The 17,977-nt window shown below is 37.6% G+C and overlaps 1 protein-coding gene across 2 annotated transcripts; it reads right to left on the bottom strand.

Moving 5' to 3' along the window:
- Nucleotides 1-95: 95 nt before the first annotated feature.
- LOC131992387 (cytotoxic granule associated RNA binding protein TIA1-like) lies at nt 96-17,083 on the bottom strand. Of its 2 annotated transcripts, none has more exons than XM_059357955.1 (12): nt 16,892-17,083; nt 14,271-14,367; nt 13,119-13,217; nt 10,902-10,956; nt 9,991-10,078; nt 8,432-8,507; nt 8,190-8,295; nt 7,864-7,962; nt 7,631-7,715; nt 7,059-7,197; nt 6,781-6,929; nt 96-2,024 (listed from the first exon to the last, which is right to left on the bottom strand). In XM_059357955.1, exons 1-12 carry the CDS (start codon nt 16,915-16,917, stop codon nt 1,886-1,888), a joined length of 1,158 nt encoding a protein of 385 aa, XP_059213938.1. In that variant the 5' UTR covers nt 16,918-17,083; the 3' UTR covers nt 96-1,885. The 2 variants fall into 2 exon arrangements, with proteins under 2 accessions (XP_059213938.1, XP_059213939.1); XM_059357956.1 differs by having other exon boundaries at nt 6,781-6,926.
- Nucleotides 17,084-17,977: the final 894 nt, after the last annotated feature.

The raw sequence follows: 17,977 nt of genomic DNA, 5'->3' as shown, positions 1-17,977 counted from the left end.
AGTTCTATTAATTTTATTTTCATCATATTTGTGGAAATGGGCTCTTTGCATGAAAATGTTCCACTGGTTTAAAGATAAGAAGCAACAGTGTGGAGCTCTTTAAGCATCAGCATTTTAATGGGACAAAGCAAAAACTCAAAACCATGAAACCATGAAACCATGTCACTGAGGCATCAACACAACTTTCCCGCCAAAACAAAGGTTGAAAACATTCTTAGGCACCGCCTACTCTTGATGATTTTTGGTTAAATTAAAAGTAACTCACTGATAATAAGGCAACACAATGGATTCTTCAACTCTATTAAAAATGATGGTGGCCACAGTGCAAAATTCTGATCCATATAAGGTTGTTTCTTAGTCTATAAAAACAATTGTTATTTAGGTTTCAAGACAGAATAACTTAAATTATGTATTTCTTGTCAATGGAAAGGCTTGTGCATTGCATAGCAACGCTGCTCGTGGTGGAAGCCTCCGGAAGAATCGAATGTTTCTACTGTCTCTACTGTCTGTCTCTACTGTACACGGACCAGCACTGGACAGGGATGCTACTGTCAGACAGCTTCCTTCATTAACATGTTGGCTTTATACAGATTCAGTACAATTCAACAGACCGTTTGGTTATTTACATAAAAAGAGACAAAAGAAAAGTGGAATGCAAAAACATAAAAAGAAAACCCTAGTATTTCAAATTTAGTGAAAAGATAACCTTAAGTATTTGTGCAATATTTGTCTGCCTATAAGTAAGATAAGAGTGGCAGTAATCCCTGCAATTGGTTTATTTGAGATATTGAAAATCTAATTTTAAAAAATAAAGTTGACAGTTGACAGCCACTTAATGTTTCATAAACAAACATAAAAGGTCTCACGGGTCACATGATGTCGATGGTGTCACTGCAACATTTCTTTATAAGACAGTCCCGAAAATGAAACACAAAAAAGGCAAAAGCTCTTTATACAATGTCAGCATTTTTAAAGTTGCTCAAAAAAAAAAAGAAAGGAAAATGACACTATTTCATCTGTTGCAAAAAAAAAAAAAGATGGCGTAGTCCTTTTTGTTTGGGGGGGGGGGGGGGAGGGGGGGGGGGTGAACATTGTTCTTGTGTGTAAAAGCATCAGTTCATGCACACACACACCAAGCACACACACACACATCATATCCAGAGGTGGATCCTCGTCAGTCTGTTCAGTCCGTCCAGGAGATGATGACACGTGAAGCTGAATATTATTAGTTTGGTGGTTTCAACCTGCCTGCTTCTTCTTCTTCTACTCAGTGATTTCCTACATTTCACAGAATGACTTGACAACACCCTGAGAACTTGCTTGGACTTGTTTTTCACTTTTTAACAGGTGGACAGAGCGGAGGTGAGCGGTTCCAATTGAGGAAAATAAAAAGCACCTTAACTGGTTCTAACTGGTTCTAACTGGACTATCGAGTGCTTCCTGTGGCAGAGCTCCTCTTCTCCCTGTACGATTGGTAACATTGGTATAAAATCTGCCCTTGCTCTTTGGCTCAGAAAACAAAACCTGGTGTTTTAATAGAATTATTTGATCTTCATTCAAACTAAAATGTGGCTGTGATAGAAATATCTTGACACGGTTGGTTTAATTTACATTTGGCCAGTTATCTGCAGGCATTACAAAAATACGCCAAACAATAAAATGGGCCCAGGAATGCAAGGTGCATTAGCAGTTAGCTGTTCTTACAGTGTTGACGTGTTCTGGAGTGGATTGTTTTCTTGCAGGTTTGGGCAGTGGGTGGAGTTACGGGCTGGTAAAGGTTGATAAATGGCGTCACCAGCCTCTCTAACGTAATAACTTTGTGTGGTAACAGAGCTGTTAATGAGCTCCTCCCCCAGCAGAGTGTCATCTCGCCTCCCAGCGCCCATCAGTGGGTGTGGTAGCCGGCGGCGCTCATGCCGGCCTGGTTGGTCAGCACCGTCCCGTTGACGCTCTGGCCCTGCTCCACCATGCCGCCGTTGCTCACCGCGCCCACGCCCGTCCACCCGGCGCCGGCGTGTAAATGACTGGAACAGAAACAATAGTTAGACACATCAAGCTGCTGGAGCAGGAAGCTGCTGGAGCAGGAAGCTCATGAAGCTCAGGGTTCAATGGTAGATGATCTGCACTTATATCTCTTTTCTAGTCGCTTAGCAACCACTCAGAGCTCTTTACAGACTGACTCATTCACCCGTTCACACATTCATCCTGGTGGCAGAGGAGAACCTAAACGTGCCTCCTGCCACCAGCAGGAATTCATTCACACAGATGAACGCAGCATCAGGAGCTATCTGGGGTTCAGTATCTTGCTTCGACATGAAGCTGTGACGGTGGAACCACCAACCCTCCGCTGGGGGGAAACCGCTCTACCAGCTGAGCCACAGAGCCACTGGACTCCAACACCCAGAAATCGTTAAAACGGATAAATAGAAATGAAAATCAAGCTGACTGAACATTTTGTGTAGTACACACAGTTCTTATTAACCAAGTTGTAAAACAAACACTGACACAGGGCAGCCTGTTGGTGCAGCAGCCTCTGACCTCCAGAGGATGCTGCAGCTGAATCCAACCTGCTGTAGCATGAAGCTAACCACTACTACCACTACTACCACTACTCTCACTACTACTACCACTACTCACTACTACTACCACTACTCTCCACTACTACCACTACTCTCCACTACTCACCACTACTCTCCACTACTACCACTACTCTCCACTACTCACCACTACTACCACTACTCTCCACTACTCACCACTACTCTCCACTACTACCACTACTCTCCACTACTCACCACTACTACCACTACTCACCACTACTCTCCACTACTCTCCACTACTACCACTACTCACACTACTACCACTACTACCACTACTCTCCACTACTCACCACTACTACCACTACTCTCCACTACTCACCACTACTCTCCACTACTACCACTACTCTCCACTACTCACCACTACTACCACTACTCTCCACTACTCACCACTACTCTCCACTACTACCACTACTCTCCACTACTCACCACTACTACCACTACTCACCACTACTCTCCACTACTCTCCACTACTACCACTACTCACACTACTACCACTACTACCACTACTCTCCACTACTCACCACTACTACCACTACTCTCCACTACTCACCACTACTCTCCACTACTACCACTACTCTCCACTACTCACCACTACTACCACTACTCTCCACTACTCACCACTACTCTCCACTACTACCACTACTCACACTACTACCACTACTACCACTACTCACACTACTACCACTACTCACCACTACTCTCCACTACTACCACTACTCTCCACTACTACCACTACTCACCACTACTCTCCACTACTCACCGCTACTCACCACTACTCACCACTACTCTGTTTAAAGCTCAAACATTCTGAGCTGCTTGCTCCTACGTGGTAAAATCAGCAGCAGTATCAATAACATAATGATGAAGAACTACGCTGGTCACGTGGAGTATTTTTTTTTTATTATTATTTTTGCCGTGTAAAATAAAGGAATTTTAATTAATAACTTGCATTTTTGACGGACACTTGCATTTATATTTTTTTTGACACAATATCTTAACACGTGCAATGAATCCTTCACAAGATGGAATAATAATATCTATTCTGTGGTATTACTGTTTCTGGGTCAAAGACGAGACGTCTCAATTTCAGGGTCCGAAGCATATTTATTATGTAATAAATAAATAAACATTTTAAAACACTACATTATGTTCTCCAACCCACTCCTCTTTACTTACTTATATCATTACCTATTGTAAGAAATAAACATTTAAGGAGCTATGGTGCTCAAAATTACCAAAATGTCCTTCCTGAGTAACGTCCGGGCTTAAATCTAACTATAAAAATTTGACAAAATGTCAAAAAAAATTAAGAAATGTATACATAATCTACTTGGGCATGATTGTGGTGTTGTTTGCAATAATACCTACTAATACAGTAACAACCCAAGGCTTTTTTACATTTTTACACAAGTAATACTTTTGTCCGCATTTTTGGATTTCCCTAATGTCCTCACTGGGTAACAGACATTGAAATTCCACCATTACCCATAAAGCATTTCTGTAGTCATTTGACCAGCTACATCATAATCAAGAAGACTCTGATGCACCCAGACAACTTCTTGAAAGGTCAATAAGTCTCTCTTTAAATGCTGATATTTGGACCTTTTTGGTCACTGGTGTATGATGTCCTAAAATCATGTGTCTTTCTGGATAACGCTTATAAAACATATGCTGGTTTTATTATTTAAAAAATGGCTTTTCCATGTGAAATCTATCATTGATGTGATGAAGACTACGTTATGTTTTAGTTATCTAGGCCATTGTTTGGCCAAGTTTTGGCGGGAAAATAGCTTATTTGTCCTCCCTGGATGACAATATGTCCTCCCTGGATAACGAAGATCTTCTGTTACCCAGGACATGTCCTCTGTTATCCACAATGGACATGTTGATGAATATAGTATTTTATTTCGTATTTTGTCAGTTTTTAAGCATCAAGTTGATATTGTAATATTATATTAATAATAGACTTATGTGTGTCTGATATTTTATGATGTTTAGTTGTATTTTTTCTTCAATTCATGATAGAAACAGTTAAGATTTCCTTCTTCTTCCAAGTTTGAACTATGAACATGTCCACATATTTCATACTACATGAACACTTTATACAGTACATCCCTACATACATCAGGTCCTACTCTTTCTGAAAATTTATGAATTTACATAGTGAGATCCTCAGTTTTGAGTTATGAAGATTTGTTTGGAGCCTAGCATTAAAATTAATGTTAGGCCTCATTTGTGATCATTCAAAAGGCAGAGTCGTTAACCCCCCGCACACAATTTATGAAATGCCAGCAAAATTAATTTATGAAATGCCTACATTTAACCCTCATACCGTCCTCAAGGGTCAAATTGACTCCATCTCTTTCTTTCCTTCTCAACCTGACTTGTCTTCTGTTAAACGGTCAGTTCTGTTTTTGAAATTAAGATTGAAAAATGATTTTTCAAATATTTAACAGTTCTCAGTGTCTCTCCCTTTGTACTATGTAAGATATGTTCATGAGTAGTGAAAAACTTTGAAATCTTGCAGTACGTCATTCCTGGATAACAACATGTCATTCCTGGATAACAGTGATGCAGTGAAGTAATTTAACGTAAAATTTAATATTATCTTACACAATCAGGTTTTCTTGAGTTGAGGATACAATGACAAATATTTTTGCCTTTACTGTAAAGTATTCTAATACATTTTCCATGTTTTTTCTCTTTTTGGCATGAAAGATTGTACGATCAAGAGCACCTAATAAGCCCATTCCAGTATAACTAACCAAATATATTGCAAACATTTTTGATAAAACTATGTTTTTCTGAGCAGTAATTGTTTGTTGAACTCTAAAAATTGATATCTATTAACTTTTATAAGCTAACAATGGTAGAAATTTGAATTTTTTAAAAATCCATTCCCGTTACCCAGGAAGGACATTTTTCATACATTTTGCATACAATCCACAAAAAATACGCAAATTTAATTCTTAAAGTTATTCTCTGTTCTTGAGTTGTATATAGAACAGTCTGATAAACATAGAAAGAGCTTAAATAGGCATTTTTAGACACTGTCATATATTTTCACATTTTAAATCCTTATTCGTCTTTGACCCTTCTACTGTATGTGTGAATACTCCATCCACCACTGGACATGTGAAGAAACCAGTATAAACAGGCCATTACAGCTGGATAAACACCAGACTACTGGAGACTCCAGCAGGGGGCGCTGCACGAACACTTCACTCAACTCATCTCAATACAAAATGAGAAAACTTCTCACTTGATTTATTACCTCAGACATTTTATAGGACAACACTATGAGTCTCAATCACTAGTAAAAATCTTCAAGATAATCTGATGTTAATAGTTCTAATAATGGCCCATTTAGAAGAAAATAGAAGATAAAAAATCATGATTTGGGGCGGGGCTAGCTTTGATTGACAGGTCACTGACAAGACGAGCAGTCATCAGAAGAGAAAAGAAAAGCAATGTGTATCCACGGCAACGTGGCAATTAAATTTTTATATGCGTGTATATATATATATATATATATATAAAAGGATGATTACCGCTTTGTCTCATAACTTTGACCCTTTCACTGTGTTTTCACTTAATGACTTAACGTTTTGTTCAGTAAAGATTTCTTGTTCAGCGTTTAGTTGGACTAACAGACACTCCGAGGAGTCGCCATTCATTTTTATTAAGTAACAATTCATTTTGTTAATTATTATCATCATTAACATCCCAGTTAATGCCAGTTTCCAAAAAAAAGATGGTGACACAAGATGGTGACGAGTGCAACGCTGAACTTGATGCCTCGAATGGGCCACAAACCAACAGGTGACATCACTACGTCCATTATTTATTATTAATATTTATTCAGTCTGATTTATACGCCTGTGTTAGGCAGCTCTGCATGCAGGTGTTTCCTGATGGTGGTTGTTACTGTTTAACTACCAAACATCTATCAAAAGCCTCTTTCATATCAAACCTGCTCACCATCATAAAACAGACAGACACTAAATAATAAAGTCAGGAGTAAAACTTCCTGCTGTTGCTCTGATCACAGAGAGAGAGACACCATTAACACAGTTAATAGGGAACATGATTAAACATGATTCAGTGTTTAGGAGAGAAAGGAATAAGAAGGTTCCTCTGGTTCCTCTGAGTGATCTATGTCTGTGGTTCCTGGTCTACTCACTTGTATCCCTGCTGGTCCCAGGTCTGGCCGTAGACCCCGTAGCTGGGAACCTGCCAGCCGTTGGGCACGTACTGGCCGATCTGCTGCGTGTTGCTGTACCACTGACCCCACTGGCTGTAGGGCTGCGCCGCGAAGCTCACCGTGTTCTGCTGACAGTCACAATCATATTTTAAGAGGCAGAGTTTCATGTTGCAGCAGCCATTAAACAGGATCTGCAGCAGAGCAGCAGGTTTATTTACTGGGAGCAGCTCAGCAGGTTGGTGGTTGCTGGGACGTACCTGGGGCATCTGGACCTGCTGGATGGGGCTCACCATGTCTGTGGTCTCTTTGCCCCAGTAACACTTTACAACATAGCCCTCTATGGACGTGCCGTTAACAGACACGATGGCGTGAGCTGCTGCTTCATGGGAGTTAAACCTGCACACAGGAAACAACAAGAGATTCAGTCTGACACCAAATCATCCAAACATCATAATAATCATAATAATAATAATCATATGTACTTATGTGAATTTATATGGAATATTTACATTCATACTTCAGAAATAGTTATACTTACACAAATATTACATTCTGGTGCAAAAATGACATCTGCTACAGTGCAATAAATACTCAATAATAATAATAATAATAATAAAATACTCTTATTCTAGTTCAACATGACATATATCATTCTTCTTTCTTTTTGTATTTGTGGATGTTTGTTTAAAGAAGTTGTTCATCAGGATTAGTGCTACTGCACAATGAATATAACAAATATAAACTAAATATAATATAATAAAGGCTTGCTATGGAAGGTAAAACCTTTATTGCATAAAATGTCTGACTGTAAACCAGGAAGTCGTCTCACCTCACAAACGAGTAGCCTTTGTCGGGGAAAACACGGATTTCCATTATTTGGCCGAAAGGTGAGAAGGTCTGTCTCATAATTTGCTCTACAAACAAACAAACAAACAAACAAACAAACAAACAAACAAAGACTGTTATCATTGATGGATCATGTGTCAACAGTAGCTGTGAAGCAGTTAAAGCAGTTAAAGCTGTGGCCAGTCTGACCAGTCTGACCAGTCTGACCAGTCTGACCTGTGAGGCCGGTGGTGACCCCCCCGCAGTAGACGGTGCAGTTACTGGGACTGGACTGGTTCACCACCTCATCAAAGGACAGCTGCTTGCTGTTGGGAGCTGAAACAAAAGGTACACCAGTTAGAATTCAGAACATGCAGTTTAAAAAGGTACAGTAAATTAAAACATGGGCACCTATGGTTTGGCTTTTAAGTGTTTATTTGCCCTGTGAGAATATAAAACACACTTAATATGGACATTCAGTAATTTTATGAACTCAGGAGCCCTTTGCAAAGCGAGGTCGGAGAGCTTTACTCCTCCATCAATCAATCAGTACCAGAACCTACTCTCGTTGGTGGTTTTGGGAGCCGGCTTCCTGGTGGCCCAGTTGGTCCTGATCTGGCGCCCCCCCAGCCACTGGCCTCCCATCTGCTGGATGGCGTTCTCAGCATCCTGGTTATTGATTATAAAGAGCAGAGTGAGTCAGTAAACCAGGTCCTGCTGCAGGTAAACCCTGATCTCTGAGTCACAACCAGAAGCTGCTGGTGTTCCTCAGGCCTCTAACACATGGGCATTCAGGCACACTTACCCATTTGTTGAAGAAGGAGACAAAGCCATAGCCTTTAGATTTACCTGTGGCCATGTCTTTCACCACGCGACAATCCCTGAGGACACACAACATTTACATTTAGTCATTTAGCTTTTATCCAAAGCCACTTACAGGAAGACAACGCTGTAATTTCCCAGCTTGGGATAAATAAAGTATATCTATCTATCTATCTATCTATCTATCTAACACACAGGCGCTCAGAACATTCAGAACAAGTTACATGTTGATAAAGTCATGATACTGATAAAATAACCTGCAAGATGAAACAGGGTCATATTAATATTGATGCCTCTACATGAACTTATAGTTTATGAAGCAAAGACTTGATTTATTTACTGTTAAAAGTTGTATATGAGGCGTTTGGAGTGTATATGTTAATTTTTGTATTTTTGTCGCTCCTGATCTTTAAACAAAGACAACCCAAGTGAAAACAAAATACAGTTTTAAAGTGATAACTTCCTTTTATTAACCCATTTAGGCCTAAAACGCCTGGAAAACCTCTGGGCAATTTAAAATAACCCCCTAAAACCAGAAGTTTTTCTGTAAATTCAACAGAAGTGTCAACTCTTCCTACTAAATAATAGATTTTTCCGCCTCTGTAGGAGATAGAAATTAAATGAAAAGTATTAAGAGCTTATACCTCTATGTGGCTTTCATGAGAAGTTGAGTTTATTTGTCCAAACCTTCAATACAGTTTTTTTTTTTTTTTTTTTTAAATCAACATGTTGCATTGCGACACTCCCACATGTATTCTGATCATTTCATTGGCCAAAAGACCAAAAATAGGTGGAAAAAACGACAAAACGACGTATCCGCTATTTAAATGGTAGAATAACAACAGCTCCCTGGTTTTAATGGTAGAAATGCAGTAATGCTTTCCCAGACTAACTGGGTTAAAGGAAAATGTTGTCAAATACCAACTGGACCAGTTAAATAAAAGACAAGCAGCACAGTATGCCTCAACTAAAAAGAAAATCCAGAAGAAATAAATTATATATTGAAAAATATAAATCTTGGTTAATCTGCCAATTCATGCTCAAAAACTCTGGAAGAGTAAAAATAAATTCTGCAGAGAAAAGTGGGCAAAGATTCGTCTGCAGCAACGTGACGGACTGATCTCGATATGTGAAGTGTTTGGTTGCAGCTGTTGCTGCTAAAGGTTGCATCACCAGTAATAAAGTTCAGCTTCAAGTTGTTCACATGGTGATAAATAAAAGATGCTGTGATTTGTTTTTACACAGGTTGTCTTTCATACAAAGTTATTTTATTTGTTGTGAAAGAATTAAGTGTAGAAAATATCCCAAAACAGATAAATTTAGGAAAAGGGAAAATTTTAATTAGACTAGATGCAGGGAGCAGACTTTAATATTCTATATTCTTTATCGTCAACAAATCTCATAAAAATACCAAAACCAACAACGGATGTATCTAATAACAAGCATTATGTGTTTTTGATTCATTGACATCTCTACAGGAAATATAGAATAAAATAAATAAAATTCAGAATCACAGACAAAAATGATGAAGAAATCACTTACGATATTTTCCCAAATGGAGCAAAAGCTGCTTTTATGTCATCTGTGGTGATTTCAGGACTGAGATCTCCAACAAAGACATGGAAGTGACCTACAAACAACAACAACAAACAAACATGCTGTAACTCATCTAAACAATCATTTAACACAGTAAAACCAACCAGTCTGACTATAACAACAATGTTTATTAATAGAATTACTAAAATGTATTACTTAATCTACAGTTTTGTCCATTAGAATATTTTACAGTTTTTAATAAAACAAGACACGTCTTTATTGGCTTCTTCTTTTTTTTTTGGCCCACCACCACCCCCCCACTTTTGGAGGACAACTTTATTTTTATTTGCATAACAAAAAAGGTCAAACAACTTGAACAGAAAATAAGGTAAATAATTAAAAAAATAAAAATAAAGAGTAGATATTTACAACACCAGTTGTTGTTTACGTTAATTTCTTTCTTTCTTTACTGGTTTCTTAATTAATTTACTGGGAATTGCATAATACTTAGCAAAAACAAATCTGAATTATTATGCAACTTTCTACCTGAAACCTCTGGATGGCAAGGCAATTACATCAGCAAAACGTTAAGACTTTGTGAGCTTTTGTATCACTTATTATTTATCTGTATATGCTGCCATCATTTACCTGCATTTCTGTTTACTATGTTATTGTCATAGACAACTATTACTGTAAAAAGTGTCTGTTGTATTGTAGCAGTGAAGGAAAGCCACTTTGTTTCCTGCATGCTGAGGAATATTTCCCCCGTTGAACCTTGATAAGACTAATATATATATATATATATATATATATATATATATATATATATATATATATATATATATATATATATATATATATATATATATATATATATATATATATATATATATATATAGACTGTGTTCTGTACTCACTGCTGGTGTCTTTCTTCTGGCTGGTCGGCGTGGTGGCCCAGTTGACCTTGACCTCCTGCAACAGAGACAGATGTCGAGAGCGAAGGAAGAAGGAAAGGTGAGAAGTGAAGGAGGCTTGCAGGAGAGAGGAAGGTGTTTTTCTCTGATTAGACGTTTTCTCACACACCAGTTTAACTTTTATATTTTGTGATTGAGAACTTTTTTAATAAGGTTGTCTCTGCATGTGGGCTCTTAAACCACAACTACAAACTGATTTATTCATTGTCATCATCCAAGTTTACATACCTTTGCATTTAATTAATAAAACAGCAAAATACAGTGGAGAATATAAAGGGAAATCAGTTTCAGTCTCAGTCATTTCAGTCAAAATTTGGAGTAAAACTGTAGGAAGTAAGGTCCAAATAACAAGGGACTTACAAACAAGTGAATTTTACGAACTTGTTATACTCCTCAAATGGTCCTTCAATACCTGTTGAGGATAAAATATTTTCAACTGAATGTATTTCTCTTGATGTTGCTCTTATGTGGATTCTATGTGGAAATAACGTTGCAAAAGAACACAGCAGTAAAGACGTCAGAAGAGCATCGATTAGATCAGAGAATGTTACAGTAGCAGGGCCAATCAATCAATCAATCAATCAATCAACAGAGAATCTTCATTAGAACACACAGCATCCCAATCAAGTCACAACACAAACAACAATACCTCTGGAAATACAGATACAGTTAATGTATTTAAACAGTTTATTATGTGGTGAGATCTACTGAAAGTCTTCATTTAAAGATAATAAATAAGATAATAAAAAGATAATAATAACTGTTGAGACCATCAGCCTCACAACAAACATGGAAAGACAAATAATAGAGAATACTTTATCATTTTTACTTTACTCCTTTTAAAATATATAAACCGGTAACCTAACTGGCCAAATGCCTAAAGTCTTTAAAAAAAACCCTAAACTAATAAGAAACCATTCTGACAATCGACTATTTCAGGACATTTTTTCTAAGTAAAAATAAATAAATAAATTATTACATATTATAATATTATATTATTTAAAATGTATGTAATGGGAGTTTATTTATTTCATTTTAAACATTATATATTGTTTGCTCATTAATATCATTAACTATCTACATATCACGTAGGTATTTATATCAATATAATACTGGATATTTGTTATTATACAAAAAATGTTTTTGTAAAATGCTGAAAACTTGATAGACACTGTGTTACTATCGGACTATAGAGAGAAAATAGTCTTTAACATTGTGTTACATTGTGAAAATAGTCTATAATTTATTATTTTCTAGTTTAATAAATCTCATTTCCTAAATTTGAAAAAAGGCCATATCCGACTGCAAAAACAGAAAACTTTTTTCTTTTTTCTGTGTGAACAAACTTCAATTATATAGTCGCACATAAAATATTGTACAATGACATTGTTGCTAAAATAATTATTAAAACTTTCATAGCTTAAGTGAAAAACATAAGCAGGAATCTAAATTAAATTCCAAAGAAATGGGACACTGTGTATCACTTGGATAAAAAAAGAAAAGTTTAGCAGTTTGAACGTAAAATGAATTGTCTGTGGAAGTTCTAAAATTGAAAATATAATATATATTGCATTGTGTTTTAGTTTTTAGACAATGTACATTTTTGTAACCGTGGTTGTAAATAGTCTCGATTTCTGCAATACTTATAATTTTCTTCTGCACTTTTAGAGGAATTAAAATGGCAAAATCACAATCTCTAAGCCTACTAAAGCTTGAATACACTAAAAGAAGCAGGATATACTATAAATATATATACTATAACAATCTAACACTTTATATATACTATAAGTACTATGAGTACTTTATTATTTCATGTTACTATAACAATCTGCCCTGGATTCAATACATGACATAATAAAGTGTTAGTCAGTTGATGGAGGAGCTGCTGGTTTGTGCTAAAACAAGAGAAAGCAAGAAACAGACAACCGAGAGCTCACACCATGAAATATTACGTCATTATGTTTTTAGGATTCTGATCCTGAACGAGAGTTCAACGTGAGGTCATTTGGTCAGAATAATAATGTTCCAGGGAGTAAAACAGAGTAAGAGGAGCAGGAAGAGGAAGTAAGATAAGAGCTAAAAAAGATACAGTTTTTCCAGCGGTTGGTCTGAACCCTCCCACCCAGCTGATAGCTGACTCACCCAGACAGGATAGCTTACCTTACCCAGTATTTTCCGCCCGTTCATGGCTGCGATTGTGGCCGTGGCATGTCTATGTTCATAGAACTCCACAAAGCAGTACGGGTCATGACCTGCTGTCTGGAGGGACAGAGACAGAAACATTCATCACATGTACTGTTGGTGTTTTATTAACACACAGGATGAGAGAATAAAGGTGTTTATTAACACAAAGGATGAGAGAATAAAGGTGTTTATTAATACAAAGGATGAGAGAATAAAGGTGTTTATTAATACAAAGGATGAGAGAATAAAGGTGTTTGGGGAAATATCAGGAGTGATTCTAGTCTCATTCGACTGGTGAGAAATGTCTGCTTGATTGACAGCAGAATGTCTGTTATGTTGTAGAGAATGAGAGATAAAACGCTGCCAACAAGAACATTTATAGATTTAATATCTACGGCAGACGGTTTCTCAGCTGATCTCTATTGTGGCCGGTAAAACTGTCATGACATCATCTTTAATGAGACGATAGTTCGATCCTTCCCTCAGCACTTAGAACCGTTTTCGATCAATTAGGGGAAAAAAATAATTGTGATCATTTGAACAGAAATCACAATTGCGATATGATTCACAATATTGGTAATTATTCCCATTTTCATTGAAAAACAGAAAAAAATGATCACAGTGAGATTTTTGTGAGGATATCAACCAAAAAAATATTTTGTATTCGATGTGTGGAATAGGACTGTCTGCAGCTCCACTATACTTATCAGAATAATATTAGTAATTATTAAATATTAATATCCCCCACTTGGTTTCTTGATTTTCTTTAAAAGAAGAAAGATTGAGCAGATGGGGTAAAAAGGTATTTCAGTTGGATTTTAAGTCACTGTTAAGTCATTAACCAGGTCTTACTCCATATAATGACATCAACATTAGTATTAAAATGGGACGCCACAATAATCCTGAGCACTGGAAACATAGCTGTGGATCAACAGGATGAATAATCAGAAGCAACACAATCTAATCACAAGGAGGGAAGTAAAGAGATGGATGGATGAATAACCAAACATTATATCTAATCTATATCTATCTATATCTAATATATCTATATCTATCTAAGGACAGTAAAAGTCTCAGACAAGAAAGGAAAAAAACAACACATACTGAACATTTGACCCATGAACTTACATCTACTATCATTTTACAGCTCTTGCAGGGTCCAATCTGGCCAAACAGCTCCAGGATCAGAGCTTCTGTCACATCTCGGGACAGATTCCCCACATACCTGCCACGGACAGAGGAACAGACGGATTCAACAGTTAATGACATGTTGTGGTGCTGGAGCAGGTTTTCCTCTTATTGCAGAATGAAAACACAAACTTCATCCGAGCCACTGATCGGCATCCTGGCCCTTGTCTGGGACCTTTTGTTTACTAGTGTAGATGACGAGGTAAATAGGTGGTTTCCTTCTCTGATCTGTTTGGAAAGGTTCAAGTAGAGGAGCTCACCTCATTTATATGAAATATTGTTGTCTTAGTATCTATTTACCTCGTCTAGCATCTAAACATTAAATATCTAAATATCTTGACCTGCCCCTTTACAATGGGATTGATTTTCTTTTGTTTACTGTGGTGTTTGGGGGATGTTAACATACAACTACAAAAGCATTTCTAAAATCCATATTCCCATTGAATATTAAAATAATAGACTGATCTTCACACAAAAAACATTTTTATTGTTCTGCAATAATCAGCTTTCCAATCCACCTTCAGGATTCAAGTAAATGCAAATGTCTCAAGGCTGTCTATGACAAATTAATCTGTATTTCCTTTTAATAATCCACTCAGAGCAACCAGGGACAGCTAACATTATGGAGACGTATGCTGCTGACCTTGTCTACAACACTGCTGGCTTTAAATAGATTTAACTTAATCTCACCCGAAGCAATTAAAACTACTCTGTTTTTAAAACCAGATGAACTCCCCCGCATGTTAACACTGAGCAGGTTACTGCTACAGAAACATTATGGAGGAGAAACCAAACTACACAGAAACATTATGGAGGAGAAACCAAACTACACAGAAACATTATGGAGGAGAAACCAAACTACACAGAAACATGATGGAGGAGAAACCAAACTACACAGAAACATGATGGAGGAGAAACCAAACTACACAGAAACATGATGGAGGAGAAACCAAACTACACAGAAACATGATGGAGGAGAAACCAAACTACACAGAAACATTATGGAGGAGAAACCAAACTACACAGAAACATTATGGAGGAGAAACCAAACTACACAGAAACATTATGGAGGAGAAACCAAACTACACAGAAACATTATGGAGGAGAAACCAAACTACACAGAAACATTATGGAGGAGAAACCAAACTACACAGAAACATTATGGAGGAGAAACCAAACTACACAGAAACATTATGGAGGAGAAACCAAACTACACAGAAACATTATGGAGGAGAAACCAAACTACACAGAAACATTATGGAGGAGAAACCAAACTACACAGAAACATTATGGAGGAGAAACCAAACTACACAGAAACATTATGGAGGAGAAACCAAACTACACAGAAACATTATGGAGGAGAAACCAAACTACACAGAAACATTATGGAGGAGAAACCAGACTACACAGAAACATTATGGAGGAGAAACCAAACTACACAGAAACATTATGGAGGAGAAACCAAACTACACAGAAACATTATGGAGGAGAAACCAAACTACACAGAAACATTATGGAGGAGAAACCAAACTACACAGAAACATTATGGAGGAGAAACCAGACTACACAGAAACATTATGGAGGAGAAACCAAACTACACAGAAACATTATGGAGGAGAAACCAAACTACACAGAAACATTATGGAGGAGAAACCAAAATACACAGAAACATTATGGAGGAGAAACCAAACTACACAGAAACATTATGGAGGAGAAACCAAACTACACAGAAACATTATGGAGGAGAAACCAAACTACACAGAAACATTATGGAGGAGAAACCAAACTACACAGAAACATTATGGAGGAGAAACCAAACCAAATAGATAAAACAGGCAGTTCAGTGTTCTGCTGCTTATAGTCAGCCTAACTAGCAGTACAGAGCAGTAATAATATATATAGATATTCTCTGTAGGCCGTCATTTAATTCGGCAGTCACAGAACACACCAATCAGTTTTTATGGTAACAGAAATGTGATTTTTCCTTCTTTAAACCGACGCGTTCATTTCAGATGTTTCCAGAATTCGTTAGCTAGCTAGCTAGCTAGCGGCGGAGCCCAATTCAGCAGATTTTAGGTCATTACGGAGTGTTTGGTTAATATTTACTCTTATAAGCATAAACCCACATTTACTTTTAGGATTTTAAGTTGAGTTTGAGGTCTAAATGTGTGCATGTTGTGGCCGGAGAGCGCTAATGTGCTGCTGCTAGCTCTGGATGCTAGCATAATGTCTCTGGATGCTAGCTCTGGATGCTAGCTGTGGATGCTAGCTCTGGATGCTAGCTGTGGATGCTAGCATAATGTCTCTGGATGCTAGCTGTGGATGCTAGCTGTGGATGCTAGCTGTGGATGCTAGCTGTGGATGCTAGCTCTGGATGCTAGCTCTGATGCTAGCTGTGGATGCTAGCTCTGATGCTAGCTCTGGGTGCTAGCTCTGGATGCTAGCTCTGATGCTAGCTGTGGATGCTAGCTCTGATGCTAGCTCTGGTGCTAGCTCTGATGCTAGCTTAGCTCCGTGACGGAGACCAGCTCTGGATGCTAGCGGAGCGCAGCAGCACTTACAGGGTTTTGGGCTGGTCATCGTCCATCCTGGTTCACCTGCTGGCCGAGAACAAGTCGCAACCCTGAGAGCAAATCCACGGCTGTGGCGGGAGCTGCCTGTGAACCGTCCAGAGGTTATAACGCGCAGTAAGAACTGGTTAAAGCTGCTGCTAGCTCCAGACTGAACAATGGGCTGCCGACAAAGATGGCGGAGGACCGGGGCCGACGCTCAACGCGCATGCGCAGCGGTCCGGCCAAGCAACAGCAAGGCATGTTAGAAAATACAAAAAAAACAAAAAAACATTATAAAACACACGTTTCATATATATAAATGTGTTTTCACCAGAGAAAACCTTGTTTCTGTGTCTGAATATGAGCACTGTTACTAACTTTCACACTAATAACCTAATAACAAGCTGTAAAGAGCTGAATGAGCTACTTTTAATGTTAATATTTAATTATCCCTGCTATTTTCTTATTCATCTACTTTATTACAGCATTCTTTCCATTTGTTCTTGCTCTGTTTTATTTACTGTGTTATGTAATGTGTGTATATATATATATATATATATATATATATATATATATATATATATATATATATATATATATATATATGAACTGTGGTCATTTTGGAGATTTCTGTATTTTCTGCAATTGGATGACATTCACAAGTTTCTGTTCTTCAAACTGTTGAGAAACCGTCTTATTGTCAATATACCAAGGGTAGCTGCAACCCTCTGAATGCTCCAGGTCTCTAGTTTATAGCCGTTCAGTTTCATGACGCTGTGATTATTCTAGAGGCCACAGCAGCTCATTTTATACACTGAGGTCAAGACTCAAGGAATGCCCTCACACAGCATGAGACAGATCTGTATGTAAAGAGACTCGTGGAAACACAGAGAGCCTTTTTTCATTCAGACAGACACATCTCAGAGGTCACACCATCACTTGAAAATTGCCAAAATAGCCTAATTTTGCAGCTCTATAGATATAGATTTGCTCTACTAGTTTAATATGATATCAGTTTATTCAGTATAGTCCTAAAACTGAGCCCGCTACGCCCTCTGGAAGAAAATAAATAGTGGAGATTTCCTTCTGAATGGG

This window comes from Centropristis striata, chromosome 19, assembly GCF_030273125.1.
Source record: "Centropristis striata isolate RG_2023a ecotype Rhode Island chromosome 19, C.striata_1.0, whole genome shotgun sequence".
NCBI lineage: Eukaryota > Metazoa > Chordata > Actinopteri > Perciformes > Serranidae > Centropristis > Centropristis striata.
This window is presented reverse-complemented; position numbering and strand designations above follow the sequence as displayed.

What these genes read in the sequence shown, in the direction of transcription:
- LOC131992387 (XM_059357955.1), bottom strand. Translation starts at nt 16,917, where the DNA reads ATGGACGATGACCAGCCCAAAACCCT. An exon ending in GCTCCATTTGGGAAAATATC is followed by an intron (nt 8,508 to 9,990) that starts GTAAGTGATTTC and finishes GTGTGTCCTCAG; the next exon opens with GGATTGTCGCGTGGTGAAAG. An exon ending in TCTCCTTCTTCAACAAATGG is followed by an intron (nt 8,296 to 8,431) that starts GTAAGTGTGCCT and finishes ATCAATAACCAG; the next exon opens with GATGCTGAGAACGCCATCCA.